This window comes from Acomys russatus, chromosome 3, assembly GCF_903995435.1.
Source record: "Acomys russatus chromosome 3, mAcoRus1.1, whole genome shotgun sequence".
In the NCBI taxonomy this organism is placed as follows: Eukaryota; Metazoa; Chordata; class Mammalia; order Rodentia; family Muridae; genus Acomys; species Acomys russatus.
In genome coordinates this window covers 37,358,481-37,375,203 of record NC_067139.1, presented here as the reverse complement: position 1 = coordinate 37,375,203, position 16,723 = coordinate 37,358,481, and the positions used below count along the sequence as shown (strand labels likewise).

At 49.5% G+C, this 16,723-nt stretch overlaps 1 protein-coding gene across 2 annotated transcripts; it reads left to right on the top strand.

The window, feature by feature from the left end:
* Nucleotides 1-417: 417 nt before the first annotated feature.
* Nucleotides 418-16,486, top strand: Hk3 (hexokinase 3). Of its 2 annotated transcripts, XM_051171797.1 has the most exons (19): nt 418-768; nt 3,423-3,541; nt 7,842-8,004; nt 8,203-8,357; nt 8,452-8,571; nt 8,673-8,768; nt 9,492-9,591; nt 9,667-9,850; nt 10,254-10,409; nt 10,593-10,826; nt 11,160-11,455; nt 11,568-11,707; nt 11,786-11,905; nt 13,722-13,817; nt 13,996-14,095; nt 15,430-15,613; nt 15,717-15,872; nt 16,012-16,245; nt 16,332-16,486. In XM_051171797.1, the coding sequence occupies exons 2-19, from the start codon at nt 3,446-3,448 to the stop codon at nt 16,483-16,485; spliced, it is 2,784 nt and encodes a 927-aa protein (XP_051027754.1). In that variant the 5' UTR covers nt 418-768; nt 3,423-3,445; the 3' UTR covers nt 16,486. The 2 variants fall into 2 exon arrangements, with proteins under 2 accessions (XP_051027754.1, XP_051027763.1); XM_051171806.1 differs by lacking the exon at nt 10,254-10,409.
* Nucleotides 16,487-16,723: the final 237 nt, after the last annotated feature.

Below are 16,723 nucleotides of genomic sequence, written 5' to 3'. Positions count from 1 at the left end.
AAAACAATGTAGTGACCAGTAGATCCACAGAAGCTTAAGAACTTCCATCTTTAGAACGGAAGCCTTCCAGACAAACCACTCACCCCACCTTGCCTTACAGACTGAAGGCTAGAACCCTTGATCTGGCTGTCTCTTCTTCTACCATGTCCCCCCATGGGCATCTTCATTAGGTCCTGAGAGACGTACCCAAGTCTATGAAGACATCTGAATATATGACTTTTGGCTGCATACATGCTGTCTTCTTTGTGGAAGGACTTTGCCAACTTGCCTTGCCCACTCTTCTGCAGAGTCATGATGGACCTTCCTCTTTGGTTCCCACATTGCTTCTTGCACACTTCTACTTACTACATTCTGACAAGTTGCCTATTGCAACCACATATTTCCAGGTTAGTCTCTACTTCTTTCCAAAGCACGTAGCTCTTCAAAACTTAAGTGTTTATAAAACAGACAGAGCTCCTAGCATTGCAGAGAGAATATTTTGGAATTCCTAACCCAATTGGGGCCTCCAACTTTCCTGATCATCTTGCTTGTTTGTACCATGGCCTGCCCATTCTGGGCTCCTCTTAGGGCGTACTTGTAGGGAAGTACACTTTACTGAATTAGCATATGTCTGGTAAGTGGTGGCTGGAGAAGAAGGTGGAGCTTGGGGAGCTTATAACAAGTCAACCCTGAGTTTCACTTTTGAGTTCAGTCCAGGATCACTGTGGTCCTCATATTTGGGAGAAGAGCTGAGACCTGAGGAAGGTGATCAACTTCTGTATCTCCCAGGTAAGCATCTCCCTCTAATACCTGCATGCCTCATCTCAGGCCCTGGCCCTTGGCTTATCCTTTGGCTAATGGAGGCTAACAAGACTATGCCACTAGTCCTCAATAGTGATGCAAGGATGCAGCCTTGGGGGGCGGGGGGGCTCTAGGACACCATTCAGAAGGAACACTCATTCCATGTCACTGATTGAGCTAAGGAAAGACAAGACACCTTGTCGACCTAATTTTAAATCATAGGACTCCTTGCAGGAAGCTTCACAGTCTGGCATGTGCTGAGTAAATGTTGAGTGAGTGAATGATTATGCTAGCTGGGCCTTGAACAAAGATCATTGTTTCAGTTACCTCATTGTATCCTTTAACAAGACTACCAGGACGTATGTCCTCTTCTGACAGACTTGGAAACTAAGCGGGGTGTGTGTGTGTGTGTGTGTGTGTGTGTGTGTGTGTGTGTGTGTGTGTGTGTTTGTTTAGGGGAGATTTGTCAGAAATGAATTTCTTGGCTTACAAAATTACTGCCTCCTTTTGAGACAGACAGGGCCTTACTCAGACTCATGATACTCCTACCTCAGCCAACCAAGTACTGGGTTTACAGGCATAAGCCTCAGGTCTAAATTTGCCTAATCTTATACTGGCATCAAATCTGCTGAGGTGACTCAGAGTTCACAAGGTTATGAGGCTAGCCCTTTGGACTGGGGAACAACTTGAGTGAAGACCAGAAAGTAGAAGACAGGGAGTCAGTGTGTCTGGAATTTGGAGGAAGAAGCCTGGGTGAGGGCAGATGAGTTCTGCTCTGCCATGGGAGGAGCCATCATAGTGTGAGCAGGGCAAGAGTCAATCTGAGGAAGCAGAGTGATCTCTCAGGGGACTGTTGAGAAGACAGGGAAGAGATGACAGACAAGAACATCCTTTGTTGGAGCCCAGTTAGGTCATAAGTGACTGCTCCCTTCCAAGCAGAGCTCTTGATGCTTCTAGTCAAGGTAGAGGGCAGGAGATATGGAGAAGAGTGGAGAAATGAAACTGCCTTTGCTGAGTTCAAGGGACCTCTCCACTGGGATGGTGGGATCTAAGAGTCTGTCGGGACCAGCACTGAGCTTTGGTTAGTGGTTGCTTTGAGAACCCTAACATAGAAGTTTTAATAGTGAAAAGGGGGGTGTAGAAGAAGGTACAATTGGAGGCTTGGAAATCTTCCTATGTGGTTAAAGGCAGAGGAGAAGAGTTACTGACAAAGGGCTGGGGCCAAGGAATGCAGACACAGAGGGACTCTGAAGGCTTAGGTTTGGGCAGAAGGGAAAAAGTGGGTAGAAAATGCAGGGGCCAAGCGATGATGCTCTTGGTTTTGTTTTTGCAGTGGAGGTGGAGACCATTCTGGTCTGTCTACTGGCTTTTCCTCCTCTTTCAAATCTGAGCTGCGTCTGAACTATACTTACTGTGGGTTCCTCTGGGACTAGCTGTAACAGTAGTGGCAATAGCGTGGCTCAGCTGACACCTGGCATTTATACAAACTCTTACAGTGTGACAAGGTTCCTATCATCCTTTATAACTTTTTCATGTATTTATGAGAGAACTGCGGATAATAGAGTTTCAGTTCAGATTCTGATAAATAAATGTAAGCCTACGCTTTAAGCAACATCATTTTGCCTACTTTTGTTTCATGTAGCCTTCTGTCACATTGATCCCTATCTCACAGATGAGGAAAATGAGACCTCAAGTTTGGAAGGCCTGAGCACTTGCTCTTCCACTCTGACTCACTGTACTTTCCAAAACCCACCCATGGGTTGAGGTTTTTGTTACACACTGAATTTCACAAAGTATCTCCCAGGCTTTGTGCTGTTTGGTACAACAGCCCTGTAAGGGTGGACACCATCTCTTCCTGCTTTACAGATGGTGACACTGAAGTTCAAGGTAACCAATGACTCTCCCAAGTTCATGCCTTTAGTACATCCCTTTTCTAAAGCACAGATTCAATTTCTAAAGCACAAGCCCCGTTCCACATCTCTCTGTCTCATGTCTTTCTACCTCAGGATGAGATGTATGTGCTTAAGCTTGTCCTAAAAGGCAGCCTGCTTGAGTTTTGGTCCCTTCTTACTCTACAGTCACCTCTTCCAGTCATAGCATACCTATTGATGTGTTCTCTGTCACTGCCTGTGCCAACCCTACTGTGATGTTTGGTAAAGCTCTGAAATCCCTGAGGGCAGGGCCAGCATCTGCTTAACAGCATCGCTCATGGTGGGCATGCGGAACCAGAGGATCTGAGTGGATGAACATTTTGAACTTGGAATTAACCTTCCCAGTGCTCCCTTGTTACCCATGCTTCTAGAGAATAACTGCCTCCTGGTGCACTGCTGAAGGGTCTTTACAGAAGTTTTTATTTTTACTTTTTGGTTTTTCAAGACAGGATTTCTCTGTGTAGCCTTGGCTGTCCTGGACTTGCTTTGCAGACCAGGCTGGCCTCGACCTCACAGCATTCCACCTGCCTCTTTCTCCCAAGTGCTGGGATTAAAGGCGTGCGCCTCCACACTCGGCTACAGAAGTTTTTAATTCTGTTTATAACTCCCTTTGTGGTTCCTTTTGGAAGGAAGCTATGGGTTTGAGTTATTGCCTCTTGGAGCCTGTAGACTAAATGCTCTTGAATCTAGCTATCCCCCTTTTTCCTATAGGTAGTCAATATCCGTGTGGAAGCATGGACATCATTGGGCCTTCTGCTTTGCAGCCTGGAGAAAGAGCCTCAAGCTGCCTACAGGAGGCCATGCCAAGGCCCTCAGATAGCTTACAACTGGTAAGCTTAACACCGGCCATCAATTCTGTGCTTATTTAAGGCTATCAAGGATAGGATGACTAGAGATGTGAGTTGCTGGGCTCACACTCTTGTGGCCTCTGTTCAGTTTTCTGAGCTGTTAATCTCCAAGCTGTTGTCTCACTTCTTTAAGGCTCCAAATAACTGCAAGGTATGGATTGGTTTGCGGGGGGGGGGGGTCGCTTAGATGTGTAAAGCTACCTAAGTTTAAGACATAAGAGTTTGTATTGAGGATTCTAACTTTAAATGTGTCACTTTTGCCAGCTTGTCATGTTGTATCTGCCCTACAACGGTTAACATAGCCAGAATGGACCTTCCCCAACATACCCAGAATGGACCTTCCCCATTTTCTTTAAAAAAAAAAAAAAAAAAAAAAAAGAGTTCTCTTGAAAAAGCTTAACTTTCACTATCAATTACACTTTTACAGACTTATCCACCACAAAAAGGAAAAGAAAAGGAAGAAAGAAACTATGATAGAATTGAAACTTTCAAATATTAATTTTATAACCCCCTTCATGATTCATGTATCCTTTTGGCTGCATTCTATCCTTTCTTATCATCTAATATTACCATTTCTTAGCCTTCTTCCTAAATGTTATACTATATTCACACTTACACCTGTACACACACACACACACACACACACACACACACACACACACACAGGACAGAGGCTAGGAATTATGTCCCAGAGTCCCTTTTCTATTTCTCCAGTCTCTCTGGCAGTTTCCTCACATAGTCCCTGCAATCAGGCACCAGAGATAATTGCAATGCTGAATTGTTCTCACAGTTTTTACACAGCATAGACACCTCAGTTTTGTGTTTTGTTTTTGGTGGTCTGAGGACCGAATCCAGGAGTTTATGCTAGTGGAGTGCTTTCTCACTCAGCTGCCTCCCCAGCCTTCCCCCTTCATCTTGACTAAGATTTAAAAGCCTTTGCATGCCACATCCTGAAGCAGAAAATGCTTATGTAAACCATTTCCTCCATTTCCTCATCAGAAAAACAGAGAAAATAACTTCAATTGTTTGAATTCTCTCCTTAAATTAAAACAAAGAAACAAACAAAACTTCCTGGAGATAAAAGACCTGCCCAGTGTCCATGGAGCTTTGTTGGATCGCCCTATACTTTTTTGCCTTGTTCTGACATGTTCTTACTAGGTTCATTATCCAGCTGTGGCGGCATTACTGTAACTGAATTTCACACATGCACACACCCCTTCTCCGTTGTGTAACCTGTGCCTCAGACCTGGCTGTTTCCTCTGTGTTCAGTTCATAGGTGGGCCCAGAAATGAGCAATGACAACCTTGCCAGGCCTTTCTCCCAGTCGCATCCCTTCTCAATTCTTGCCCTTTGCTCCAGAGACCCCTGCACAGGTCCCACGTCTGTACTGGCTTTCCTGGGGAAGCCAGGGTGAGCACTCAGCACCTCAGGCTCCACTTTGGAAGCCCTTTTCATAGCCTTAGGTTGGGGAGGGCAATCATATGTCCCTTGCTAGACTTTGGGGAACTCCCTTTTTGTTACCTGAGGGTGTAAAATCAGGCCTTCCAGCATGATTGTGTCCTATGCACTGAGGAAAGAGCCCTCGCCTCCTAGAGTATGCCTCTGTGGGAGCCGTTCTGGTACTGATTTTAGTCCTCACAGCATCCTTGCAGTCTTTGTATTGTGACTTGATAGAGAGGGTCACTGGCTCAAACAGGTAACTAACTGATGTGACGGAGCCAGACTGACAGGTACAGCAAGCTCATTAAAACAGCATGGAGAAGCCAGGCATGGTGGCACAGGCCTTTAATCCCAGCACTCGGGAGGCAGAGGCAGGCAGATCTCTCTGAATTCGAGGCCAGCCTGGTCTACAAAGAGAGTCCAGGACAGCCAGGACTACAAGAGAAACCCTCTCCCAACCCCCCCAAAAAACAAAACAAAAAACAAAAACAAAAACAAACAAACAAGCAAACAAACAAAAAACCCAGCACAGAGGCCACATACATACTCGAGTGCCGTTCTTCCCACTCTTACGCATGGTTGCTCCACTTTCAGCCCCAGTGGGGGCAGAAAGAGGAAGTTTTTCTGGCTTCTCCTGGATGGTTTATACCCCACTGGAGTCTACCAGAGAAGTCCCCCTGTGTGTGTGGGGGGGGGGGTGGAGACTGAGATTTGGTCATCTCATAGTCTCTTCTCGTGAATGTCTCATTGTACCCAAAGGGAAAAAGAGGAAGAAAACCATTAATCTGCCTAAGCCATTAACCTGTCCATGTTCCCACTGTTTTTCTTTTTCTTTTCCTTTTTTTCCTCCCAGGCAGGGTTTTGCTGTGTAATAGCCCTGGCTGTCCTGGAACTCTCTTTGTAGCCAGGCTGGCCTTGAACTCATAGAGATCTGCCTGCCTCTGCGTCCCCCTGATGGCGCATGCCTTTGGCCTGGCTGTTCCCACTGTTTTCATCTAGCAATGCTACAGTACTCCCCATCTGAACAATGCCTTTCCACTTTCATGTACTCTGCAATCACCACCCTGCTTTTTGTTTTTGTTGGTTTGTTTGTTTTGAGCTAGGGTCTCAACATTGTAGCCTTTGACTGGCCTATATACCAGGCTATATCCCTCTTAATCCTTAGGTCACCCCAACTATCCAGTTCACAAATCCTGGAACCTGTTCAGAGCCAACTGCTTGCCATGGTCCTGGGGCAGAGTGAGGACTGAAGTTTTCTCTTGCTTCCTGTGTGTAGTTTTTATCACCTTTGGTTCTTTTCAGAGGAGGTGCTAGTGTTTTGTTTAACCAAGCTTCCCATTGATATGGGAACATTTTTGTAGTGAGATCAACCTGGTTCACAATCCACCCTGCCTCTTCAGAGCTTCCTGGGCTGGGCAGATGGCTTGCATTCTCCAAGCCACAGCTTCCTCGTTTATTACACAGAAACAACCACTCCTAATGTGCATGGGGTCTGGAAGCATCTGTCCCAATGTAAGCATATAACAGAATGTCTTAGACTGCTGGTAGGATTATTTGCCTCCTTAGGGAGCTATTTTCCTGGCTTTTCATAAAGAGGGATTGGGGTTGAGTTCGTGCCTGCCTTTCTCACCCTACTCTCTTTAGAGGAACATTATTATTATTTAGGTGCCTAAGTTGCTTCACAGAGTTGAGACCAGCTTGGCGCAAAGAATCTTCAGAAAAGAATTCATGTGCCTCAGGAGATGGGGCCTCAGAAAAATCTAATCTGGGGGAAAGATGGAGCTCCCGAGCTGTGGCCTGTCAACAAATAATTGGGCTCCTTTGGTAGATGAACAAGAGCATCATCCAAGGGTCTTGCTACAGTGACAACGTGAGATGTCACGCCCTTTACCTTTTCTCACCCTCTCAGCCTTCCCATCAGACTCTGATCTACTTCCCAGGCCAATGCTCCCCCAAACCCATCCCCTTGCTCTGGAGAAAACCATTTTATTCTCTTCCTTCAGACCTTTAGATGACCAATTCTCTTCCTTGACTTAGGTCACACCTGTGAGACCTCCTCCACTCATGTATACAGATGTGTATCTCCCCGGTCACACATTTCCAATCCTGCCTCTCCATTTTCAGTAGCCACCATCAGTACCAGAACCGTCCACAACCATACAGTGTTGACTCTGTCTTCCACAAGACAGTCAGCAGAGCTCAGCAGAGCAGGCCTTGTTTAGTTGTATGGTGGCCTGTGTCTGCAGTAGTGCTGGGACAGGGCCTTAGTCAATGTGTTGGGAAGAGCGGCCAACTGAAGGAAAGGCCAAGCTTCTGTTCTGTGATTTCTGTATATTCCTGAGGTGGGCTTGTCCAGGCTGTAGTCTGTGAGAGGGTTGGGAGGCAAGCACTAGAGTGTGAAGTTTGTTCATGCATTTGCGCACTCATTGATAGTATGCAAAGAGCTGCAGAACTCTTGCTCTGGAGAATGGGAAAGCAGTGACAGTGGCAGGAGAGAGGCTTCATCAAACCTTACATTTACAAGTGCTAGATCGTCAGGGTAGAGAACAGAGGAGCTGAGGGGAAGTCACCAGGGTAGGGGCACAAAGAGGGAGATGGTTTTTCTTCCCTTAGAACCTTTGGCAAGTGCAGGAGCTTGGGGCAGGCTTTGAACAGCGAGAGAGCCAAGGTTTGAGAAGTGACAAGGAGGGGAACTGCAAGACCAGTGAGGCTCAGGGAGACTAGAACAGGAAGCGGAGGCCTAAGGCTAAGACGTTAAACAGGTACATCAGACAGAGCAGTTCTCAGTCCCCGCTGAGGTTGGAGAATGACGCCCTCCCAGTGTTGGCTTGCTTCTTCCTAGGTGCAGGAATGCTTGCAACAGTTCAAGGTGACAAGGACACAGCTGCAGCAGATCCAAGCCAGTCTTCTGTGCTCCATGGAGCAGGCACTGAAGGGACAGGACAGTCCTGCCCCTTCTGTCCGGATGTTGCCCACATATGTGGGATCCACGCCACATGGCACTGGTGGGTAGCACAGACTAGAATGGGAGGCCAGACATGGAGAATGTGTTCTGATATGGGGGAAGAGGAACTTCCTTTCCTCTGCCCAACATCTCTAGAGCCTCTTTGACTGGACTTCTCAGACTTTGGAAGATTTCCTGGGAGGCAGGCAGCTTTGGTGTTGCCAACTGCATGTCTTCCTAAGACCTGTTTGCTCTCTAGAGCAAGGAGACTTCCTGGTGCTGGAGCTAGGGGCCACAGGAGCCTCACTCCGTGTGTTGTGGGTGACACTGACAGGCACCCAAGAACATAGGGTGGAGCCCAAGAGCCAGGAGTTCATGATTCCTCAAGAGGTGATACTAGGTACTGGCCAGCAGGTGAGCCGTCACTGTGCATCCCTGGGGGCCTGAGACTCGGTTGGGTGGCTGGGCCTCAGGTGCTTAGAGCTCAGTTCTTATCTTGTTCCCATAGCTCTTTGACTTTGCTGCCCGCTGCCTGTCTGAATTCCTCAATGCACACCCCGTGGAGAATCAGTGTCTGAAGCTTGGGTTCAATTTCTCTTTTCCTTGTCACCAGTCGGGTTTGGACAGGGTGAGGCATGGGGGCACATGGGGTCAGTGAGTGCAAAGAGACTGCAGCCCTTGTGAAGGCCATGAGGGGAAAAAAAAATAACCCTGCTTTTCTGCCTCCAGAGCACCCTCATTTCCTGGACAAAAGGTTTTAGGTGCAGTGGTGTGGAAGGCCAGGATGTGGTCCAGTTGCTAAGAGATGCCATTCAGAGGCAGGGGGTAAGTGAAGGTCAGGGTGATGGAGAGCTGCACCTGCTGGCCTGGGCTTGGCATTCGTAGGTTATGCCTGCGTTTCTGGGAGGTCCTGCTTTCCTTTCCTCTGTGCAGCCTTTGTCCAGTTTGACCCTGAGGTTAATGTTGCTTCTATAGTAAGCTAAGAACAACTCACAAAACAGTCATGCCCTGGGGGAGGGGGTTGGGAGAGGAACAGGACATGGAAAAGCCTATGACCCAGCCCTCAAGACCCTCACTTATAGAAAGGAAAACTGCCTCTGTGTTCAGATGACTGTAATAGCAGCAGAGGGTGTGGGGAAGGAACACTTTGTGTCATGCTTGAGTGGAGGCCTTCAAAGAAGTGTACATGTCAGAATCTCTATGCTCTAGAAGGCCAGTCCTTTTGGACTAACCCCAAGGTACTGGCTAGAAGTCAAGTTAAGAAGGTATAGTTTGGGGTGCCAGACCAGGGTGTGGGTAAAGCAAGCACAGATCAGTTTTCCAGAAGGCATTCAGCCATGGGACCTTCTTCTTGGTCTTACAGGTAGGAGCATCTATGACCCCGAGAACCTGAGTTGGGGAGGGGATGGAAGGAGAACCTAGAACACGGGGCCCAGGTGTATGTGTGGGGCATGCAGACATTTCATGGGCTCTGAGTATCTCCTCCAAGGTCATGGCCCTCTAGCTACCCCAGGCTGGCTCTGACTCTCTGTTCTCTCCATTGCCCAGACCTACAATATTGATGTGATGGCCATGGTGAATGACACAGTGGGCACCATGATGGGCTGTGAGCTGGGCACTGGGCCATGTGAGGTCGGCCTTATTGTAGGTGAGCCGTGGGCTGTTTGTACTGAAGGGTGGTAGCTGCTTGGTGGGCAGGCTCTGATGGGGTCCTTCCTGCCAGACACTGGTACCAATGCATGTTACATGGAGGAGGCACGGCATGTGGCAGCTCTGGATGAGGACCGAGGCCGCACCTGTGTCAGCATCGAGTGGGGCTCCTTCTATGATGACGAGGCCTTAGGGCCAGTATTGACCGTCTTCGACCGTGCCCTGGACCATGAGTCCCTGATTCCTGGTGCTCAGAGGTGATGACCTAGCGGTTTCCCTGACTCTGTTCTAGGCTCTGTCATAGCACTGTTCTAGCCTACCTCTTCTGCTCTTGGGCTTTTACCTCTTTCTGTCCCTTTGAGGGTCCCAGACAAGACTTGAAAAGAAAGGCCTTAGAATGCTAGAACCCAGAGTTTTCTTCAAGTCAGCCCTGGCAGGTTGAGAATCAGGCTGAGTAAGTTGTTGCCTACTTTCCTGGGTCCTGTTGCCTTCCCTAAATGTAACCCAAAGGGCTGGAAAGGATAAACCCATTTGTCCTCTGGGAGGCCACTTGTTTCTGGATTCCTTAGTCTGGGACCTTGGAGGAAGTGATTCCTCTTTGAGAGCTCAGGTGGGCTGGGGGTTAAGAAGGGCTTTGTCCAGTCACCCTTTCCACTGTAGGTTTGAGAAGATGATTGGGGGCCTGTACTTGGGTGAACTGGTACGGCGGGTGCTGGTCCACTTGACCCAGCATGGGGTTCTCTTTGGCGGCTGCAGCTCTCTTGCATTGCTGAATCAAGGCAGCATCCTCCTGGAACATGTGGCTGAAATGGAGGAGTAAGTAAGGGAGGCATGCAGCTTAGACAGGGGACAAGGGGAGTCTGCTTGGAAGACGCTATGGTTACCTCTCCCCAACCTCTCCCCAAGGTAGCTGTGGGGCTTTGATGGAATGGGGAGCTACTAGGTTGCCTAAGCCCCAAATCAGCAGCACCCCATGTGTCTTCTGCCTTTTCCTTGCAGCCCCACCACTGGAACAGCCCATGTCCACACAATCCTGCAGGACCTGGGTCTGAGCCCACAGGCCTCAGATGCTGAGCTTGTGCAGCATGTGTGTGCGGCTGTGTGCACACGGGCTGCCCAGCTCTGTGCTGCTGCCCTGGCTGCAATCCTGTCCCGCCTCCAACGCGGCAGGGAGCAGCAGACCCTGCATGTGGCTGTGGCCACAGGAGGGCGAGTGTTTGAACGGCATCCCAGGTACTATGAGAACAGGATCCTATGTGAGCAGGTAGCATAAATGTGTGCTTTGTATGATATGCATCCAGAGGGCATTCTGGGATCATGTGTGCAAGCTGGTGGATGTGAATGGCAGCGTGAGAGTTGGGCTAGGCTGTGGGAGGCCAGGCATGCAAGGAAAGAAAAATGTTTGTGTGTGTGCCAGGGAGAGGGGCACTGAGGGCAGTGGATGTATGGTGGCTGCTACCAAGGAACAGGGTTAGGCCTGAGTTCATTTAAAATGATAACATCTAGGGCTCCAGCAGGCCATGAAGTGCAAATGCCAAGCTGAGTGCACCCGGTGTGTTCATGTAGGTTCCACCGCACCGTAAAGGAGATGGTAATGCTCTTGGCCCCAGAATGTGACGTCTCCTTCACCCCCTCTGTGGATGGTGGCGGCCGGGGTGTGGCAATGGTGACAGCTGTGGCTGCCCGCCTGGCTGCCCACAGGCACATCCTGGAGGAGACCCTGGCACCATTTCAGCTGAACTTTGAGCAGCTGATAGTGGTGCAGGCACAAATGCGGGAAGCCATGATCCGGGGGCTTCAAGGAGAGGCCTCCTCCCTTCGAATGCTGCCCACTTACGTACGAGCCACACCTGATGGTAACGGTGAGCACCTGGCCTGAGTGTGGGCCTGGGATGTGGGCTCCTGTGAGTCACAGTGTGTGCTAGGGCTGGAGCCACCGTTTTTCCCTTAGTACTGAGCATCTCTGTCCCACAGAGCGAGGTGATTTCCTGGCCTTGGACCTAGGGGGCACCAACTTCCGGGTCCTATTGGTACGTGTGGCCAAAGGCAGTGTACAGATCATCAACCAGGTCTACTCTATCCCTGAGTGTGTCACCCAGGGCTCTGGACAGCAGGTACTCATAGTTTGGGTCCTGATCATAGAGGTGGAGAAGGTGGGAGAGAGTCACCCCTTGACACGCCCTACCCTGCAGCTCTTTGATCACATTGTGGACTGCATCATGGACTTCCAGCAGAGGCAGGGCCTGAGTGGACAGAGCCTACCCCTGGGCTTCACCTTCTCTTTTCCATGCCGGCAGCTGGGCCTGGACCAGGTAAGGGAATATGTCCAAGTGATTGCCAAGGGCCTCCAACCCACATGTCCTTAACGAGGGGTGGGGGAGTCAAGGACAACCTGAGTAAGGGGAATAGCACTGCTGAGCTGGACTGTATGCAATCCTGGCTTCCACCAACGGTGGTGTGCCCATGCTTAGGGTAGGAAGCATTTGAGAATAGCACTGGCCTAAGCTGGTGCTGACAGAAGATACATTGCCTAGTCTAGCCACACGTCTGGTGTTCCTCCAGGCCTCTGGTGTTCCTCCTCCCTCTGGTGTTCTGTCTGTAGTCTTCCGCCATGTCTCTGGTGTTCTGTCTGTAGTGTTCCGCCATGTCTCTGATGTTCCACCTTTAGGAAGCAGCATTTGTTCTTTTCTCCAGAAGAGGCTTGAGGTCACAAGCTTCTTTGCTTGTTTCTTCTTAGCTTGACACAGTGCTGCGGGCCTAATCTAGGTGGCAGAGTGATAATCATAGTTCAAACCTACTCAAGATACATCAAGTCCTTCAGCATGTGTAGTAGACTTCTCAATGCATGCCTTTCACGTCTGGCATTGGAACAGCTAGCCTTAGGCCTCTTATCCAAGCTCCTGGGAAACTCAACTCCTCCGGTTTCTGTCTGGAAGCTTCTCATGCTGAGGAGCCTCCTGTCCCTGAAGGCCTCTGCTATATCCTTAGCTCTTACGGCCACCACGACCTTTATCTGCTCATCATCCTGCAGTCTGTTTGGCTCCAGGTCTAACATGCTCACTTCCTTTAACTGTTCTCCACAAGATATCTGAAGTGGGTCTCAGTGTACAAGTCTGAGCATACAAAAAATGTAGCCTAATTGACTTTATTTATTTATTTATTTATTTATTTATTTATTTATTTATTGCAACTGAATATAACTTGTGTGTTGAGCCCATATTCTTGCTGGGAATATAGTTCAGTAGGTGAATGCTCAGGGTTTTTTTTTTTTTTTTTTTCAAGACAGGGTCTCTCTGTATAGCCTTGGCTGTCCTGGACTTGATTTGTAGACCAGGCTGGCCTTGAACTCACAGAGACCCACCTGCCTTTGCCTCCCGAGTGCTAGGATTACAGGCGTGCACCCTGGTGCCCAACTGACAGTTGAACACTTGTATGTGCTGGTCCTTCACGGTGCCACTTTCCTTTGACAGCTGTAGTTCACTCCCACTCTCTTACCCTCTCCCTCAGAAATATACAAAGAAAAAGTACAGTCTTTTCCAGGCACAGTTCCTCTTCTTGGCACTGGTGCTCTGCTGCTCACAATGAAGATGTGTCTGTCTCGCCCTGGCCCATCCTGCCCAGATGTCTGGCTTTTCAACTCACCCTTTACCTTTCTAGAACAATGTATGGAATTTCACACTGAAATGGCTGTGCCTAACTCTGAGACGCTCTTCTTAGAAGTGACTCTTGGAGCTTTTCTTTGAAAGGGTGGGATTTGCTGACATTTGAACCTCTCAAGCTTCTCCACCCTCCTTCCTACACGCAGCAATCATTCTACCAGCTCTCTTCGTTCCTAGCCCCATTACAAAGGGCCATTCCTTCTGAGCAAACATCTTAAAGCAGTCAGACCCTCAAACCATCTGAGCATTCTAGAACTAATAATGGAAGACATAGGTCAAATCGTTATTAATAGGTTTCTTCACATTGAAAGCTTCCTAGGGAGTTGAGAGGGGAAGAGAGCAAGGCCTTCAACCATGGCGCAAAGTGGACAAGGAATCCTGTGTGGGAAGGGCAGAGACAGTATGCTTCTGATGCGACACAGAATTTGGGAGGCTGAGTGGCATTTGTGTCTGCTTGATTTCATCCCAGGGCATCCTCCTGAACTGGACTAAGGGGTTCAGTGCATCAGGCTGTGAGGGCCAAGATGTCGTACATCTATTACGGGAAGCCATTAGGCGTAGACAGGTAGGCGCCTACCTCCAGTGGTGCTTTTGGGGCTGTGATAGGCCTGGAGGGGAGCAAAGTATCATTCGCTTCCTTGAGGGGAGAAAAGGGTCCCTCTACAATAGAGACCTCTGAGTCCAGTGCTAGTTGCCATGACAACTATGTTGCCCAGCAACTAGCAGCATCCTTTTGTATGCAGGCTGTGGAGCTGAATGTGGTTGCCATTGTCAATGACACGGTGGGGACCATGATGTCCTGTGGCTATGATGATCCCCGTTGTGAGATGGGCCTCATTGTTGGTAAGGAGGGTCTTGTCCTTTGTGCTCCCAGTGCCTGACAATTCATTGCCTTCTGCTGATTCTTTAGGTTGGACATTTCTCTGACCTTGGAGATATGGGATTATTTCTGTATGACCTGATAGAATTCTGGGCCATTGTCCTGAGCCAGGAGTCTGAAACTAGGATGTTTACTTCAATTTGGCTATTGATTTAGTCATTGAATCTTTCTGGGCCTCAGTTTGTCCATTTGGTAAATGATTTTCTACTAGACTGACTGTGCTGCTCTGACCTGTATGACCTTGGGCAACTCACTAGAGTCTGTTTCTTTCCCTTAAGGGATAGAGACTAGCAATGCCTATGCCAAGAGGCTAAGAGAAAGGAATGAGAAGAGGCCAGACATAGTACAATGCCCAGGCTGTGGTGCATGCTCAGTGTTTGAAACTGGGGAGGGGACGGCAGATTAGTGGCTTGTGAGGGCTCTTCAGATGTTGGGAGTCAGGGAGACAGAGGCAAGCTCTTACCCTGGAGCTATCTGGCATCTGGATGAAGGGGCCTGAAGGAGCCTGAAGACACATAAAGAAAAAGGAAGTCTATCTTCTCAGAACTGAGCATCCAGAGGGGACAGAGCCCAGAACAGCCTGTGGCACTTACAGTTGACTCTGCCCCACACACAAGGGCAGACAGGCTAAGATCAGAGAGGAACCAGTCCTGAACAAGTGGGAGATGAACCTTAAAGGAGGGCTCTCTCAGAGTGTGAGATGCTGCTCATGGACTGGAGACTTTTGAACATAGGCTGTGATACTGGCTTAGGAGAGGTGTAAACTCTTAGAGAAATCCCAGGTGGGGCCATCAAGAGGCTCAGAGCTGGAAACACAGTGAGGAGGAGGGAGTGTCTTTCCCTCTGTTTCACACGTATTACTCCCGCTGTGAGTCTTGGAGGAAAAAAAGCCTCCTCAGTGTCCCAGTGCTCCCACAATGCTCTTCTCTTTGTTTCCATTAGGACCTGTGGAAGTACTATCAGAGAAAGCCATTCACTGTCTAACTTCTGGCCAGATGGTGGGGGTCCTTAGGTCAGCATTCTGTGTCCCCAGCTCCTCACCTACTCCAGTTAGCTTGATTAAAGGCATACTCAGCAATCAGGAAACTTAAGTGTCTTACCAGCATTAGAGTGGAGCCAACACCTATCTCTCTAGGGATGACATGGTTGATGGCTACATAGGAGCCCTTTTGGATAGCATGGGAGATGCCCTAATGTTGGTACTTGTAGTGGGAGCAGAGGATGTTCTGAGGCTCTGGTATTGACAAAGACTACATCAGAAATGTCAGAAAGTACCTTGGCTCTGGCCTGTCTACAGGAACTGGCACCAATGCCTGCTATATGGAGGAGCTCCAGAACGTGGCAAGTGTGGCTGGGGACTCGGGCCACATGTGCATCAACATGGAGTGGGGTGCCTTTGGGGATGATGGCTCACTGGACATGCTCAGCACCTGCTTTGATGCTAGTGTGGACCAGGCATCCATCAATCCAGGCAAACAGAGGTACGGCTTAGGCCCAGGCAGTGGTGGTGGGCAGTGGACGGCACAGGGGGAGCATAGCTGATGGGGTCCTCTGCCGCACGGATGTGCACACACCTTCCTACAGGTTTGAGAAGATGATCAGCGGCATGTACCTGGGGGAGATCGTTCGCCATATCCTCCTGCATTTAACCAGTCTTGGAGTTCTCTTCCGGGGCCAGAAGGCTCAATGCCTTCAGACCAAGGACATCTTCAAGACCAAGTTTCTCTCTGAGATTGAAAGGTGCCTGTACTGCAGGGCAGTCCATTGTGGGGCATGCTGGGTGCTGCTGGCAGTGGTGGGAACCACTGTGGAGGATGAAGTGCCAGAGACCTTGAGAGGGAAGGAGCTAATTCTCTATTCTGTTCCCTCCTGGCCTCAGTGACAGCCTGGCCCTGCGTCAAGTCCGAGCCATCCTGGAGGATCTGGGGCTGACTCTGACCTCTGATGATGCCCTGATGGTCCTAGAGGTGTGCCAAGCAGTGTCTCGAAGGGCTGCCCAGCTCTGTGGGGCCGGTGTGGCTGCTGTGGTGGAAAAGATGAGGGAGAACCGTGGCCTGCAGGAGCTGACAGTGTCTGTGGGAGTAGATGGGACCCTCTACAAGCTACATCCCCAGTGAGTTTGGGTAGTGGGTCAGGGTGGGAGGCATGGCCAGGTGGGCTAGGCTGGCCTGGGCTCACCTCAGCCCCTTCCCCTCACAGCTTCTCCAGGCTGGTGTCAGCTACAGTTCAGAAGCTAGCCCCTCACTGCGCGGTTACCTTTTTGCAATCAGAGGATGGGTCTGGCAAAGGTGCAGCTTTGGTCACTGCTGTTGCCTGTCGCCTGACCCAGATGACCCAGATGGCCCATGTCTGAGGGAATCTCTGCCAAGAACAACTGGATCTCACTGGGCTAAGCTTCAGCCTCCCCTGACCCTCTGGCAGGCCTAGCTACCTACAACTCCCAAAGAAACCCATGTGTGGCCCCCTTATAACCATCTGCCCACACCCACTGGATTTCTGAGGGAACTAACACTCTGTTTAGCAATATATATATATAATTTATTTACATTCACGTCCGCTAAAATCCCTACGTGCCCCGGCAGCCGGGCAAG

Excerpts from the sequence above, each read along its gene's own strand:
- Hk3 (XM_051171797.1), top strand. The coding sequence starts at position 3,446 with ATGGACATCATTGGGCCTTCTGCTTTGCAGCCTGGAGAAAGAGCCTCA. Across the intron at positions 11,456-11,567 it reads AGCCACACCTGATGGTAACG|AGCGAGGTGATTTCCTGGCC; the intron begins GTGAGCACCTGG and ends TCTGTCCCACAG. Across the intron at positions 15,873-16,011 it reads TTTCTCTCTGAGATTGAAAG|TGACAGCCTGGCCCTGCGTC; the intron begins GTGCCTGTACTG and ends TCCTGGCCTCAG.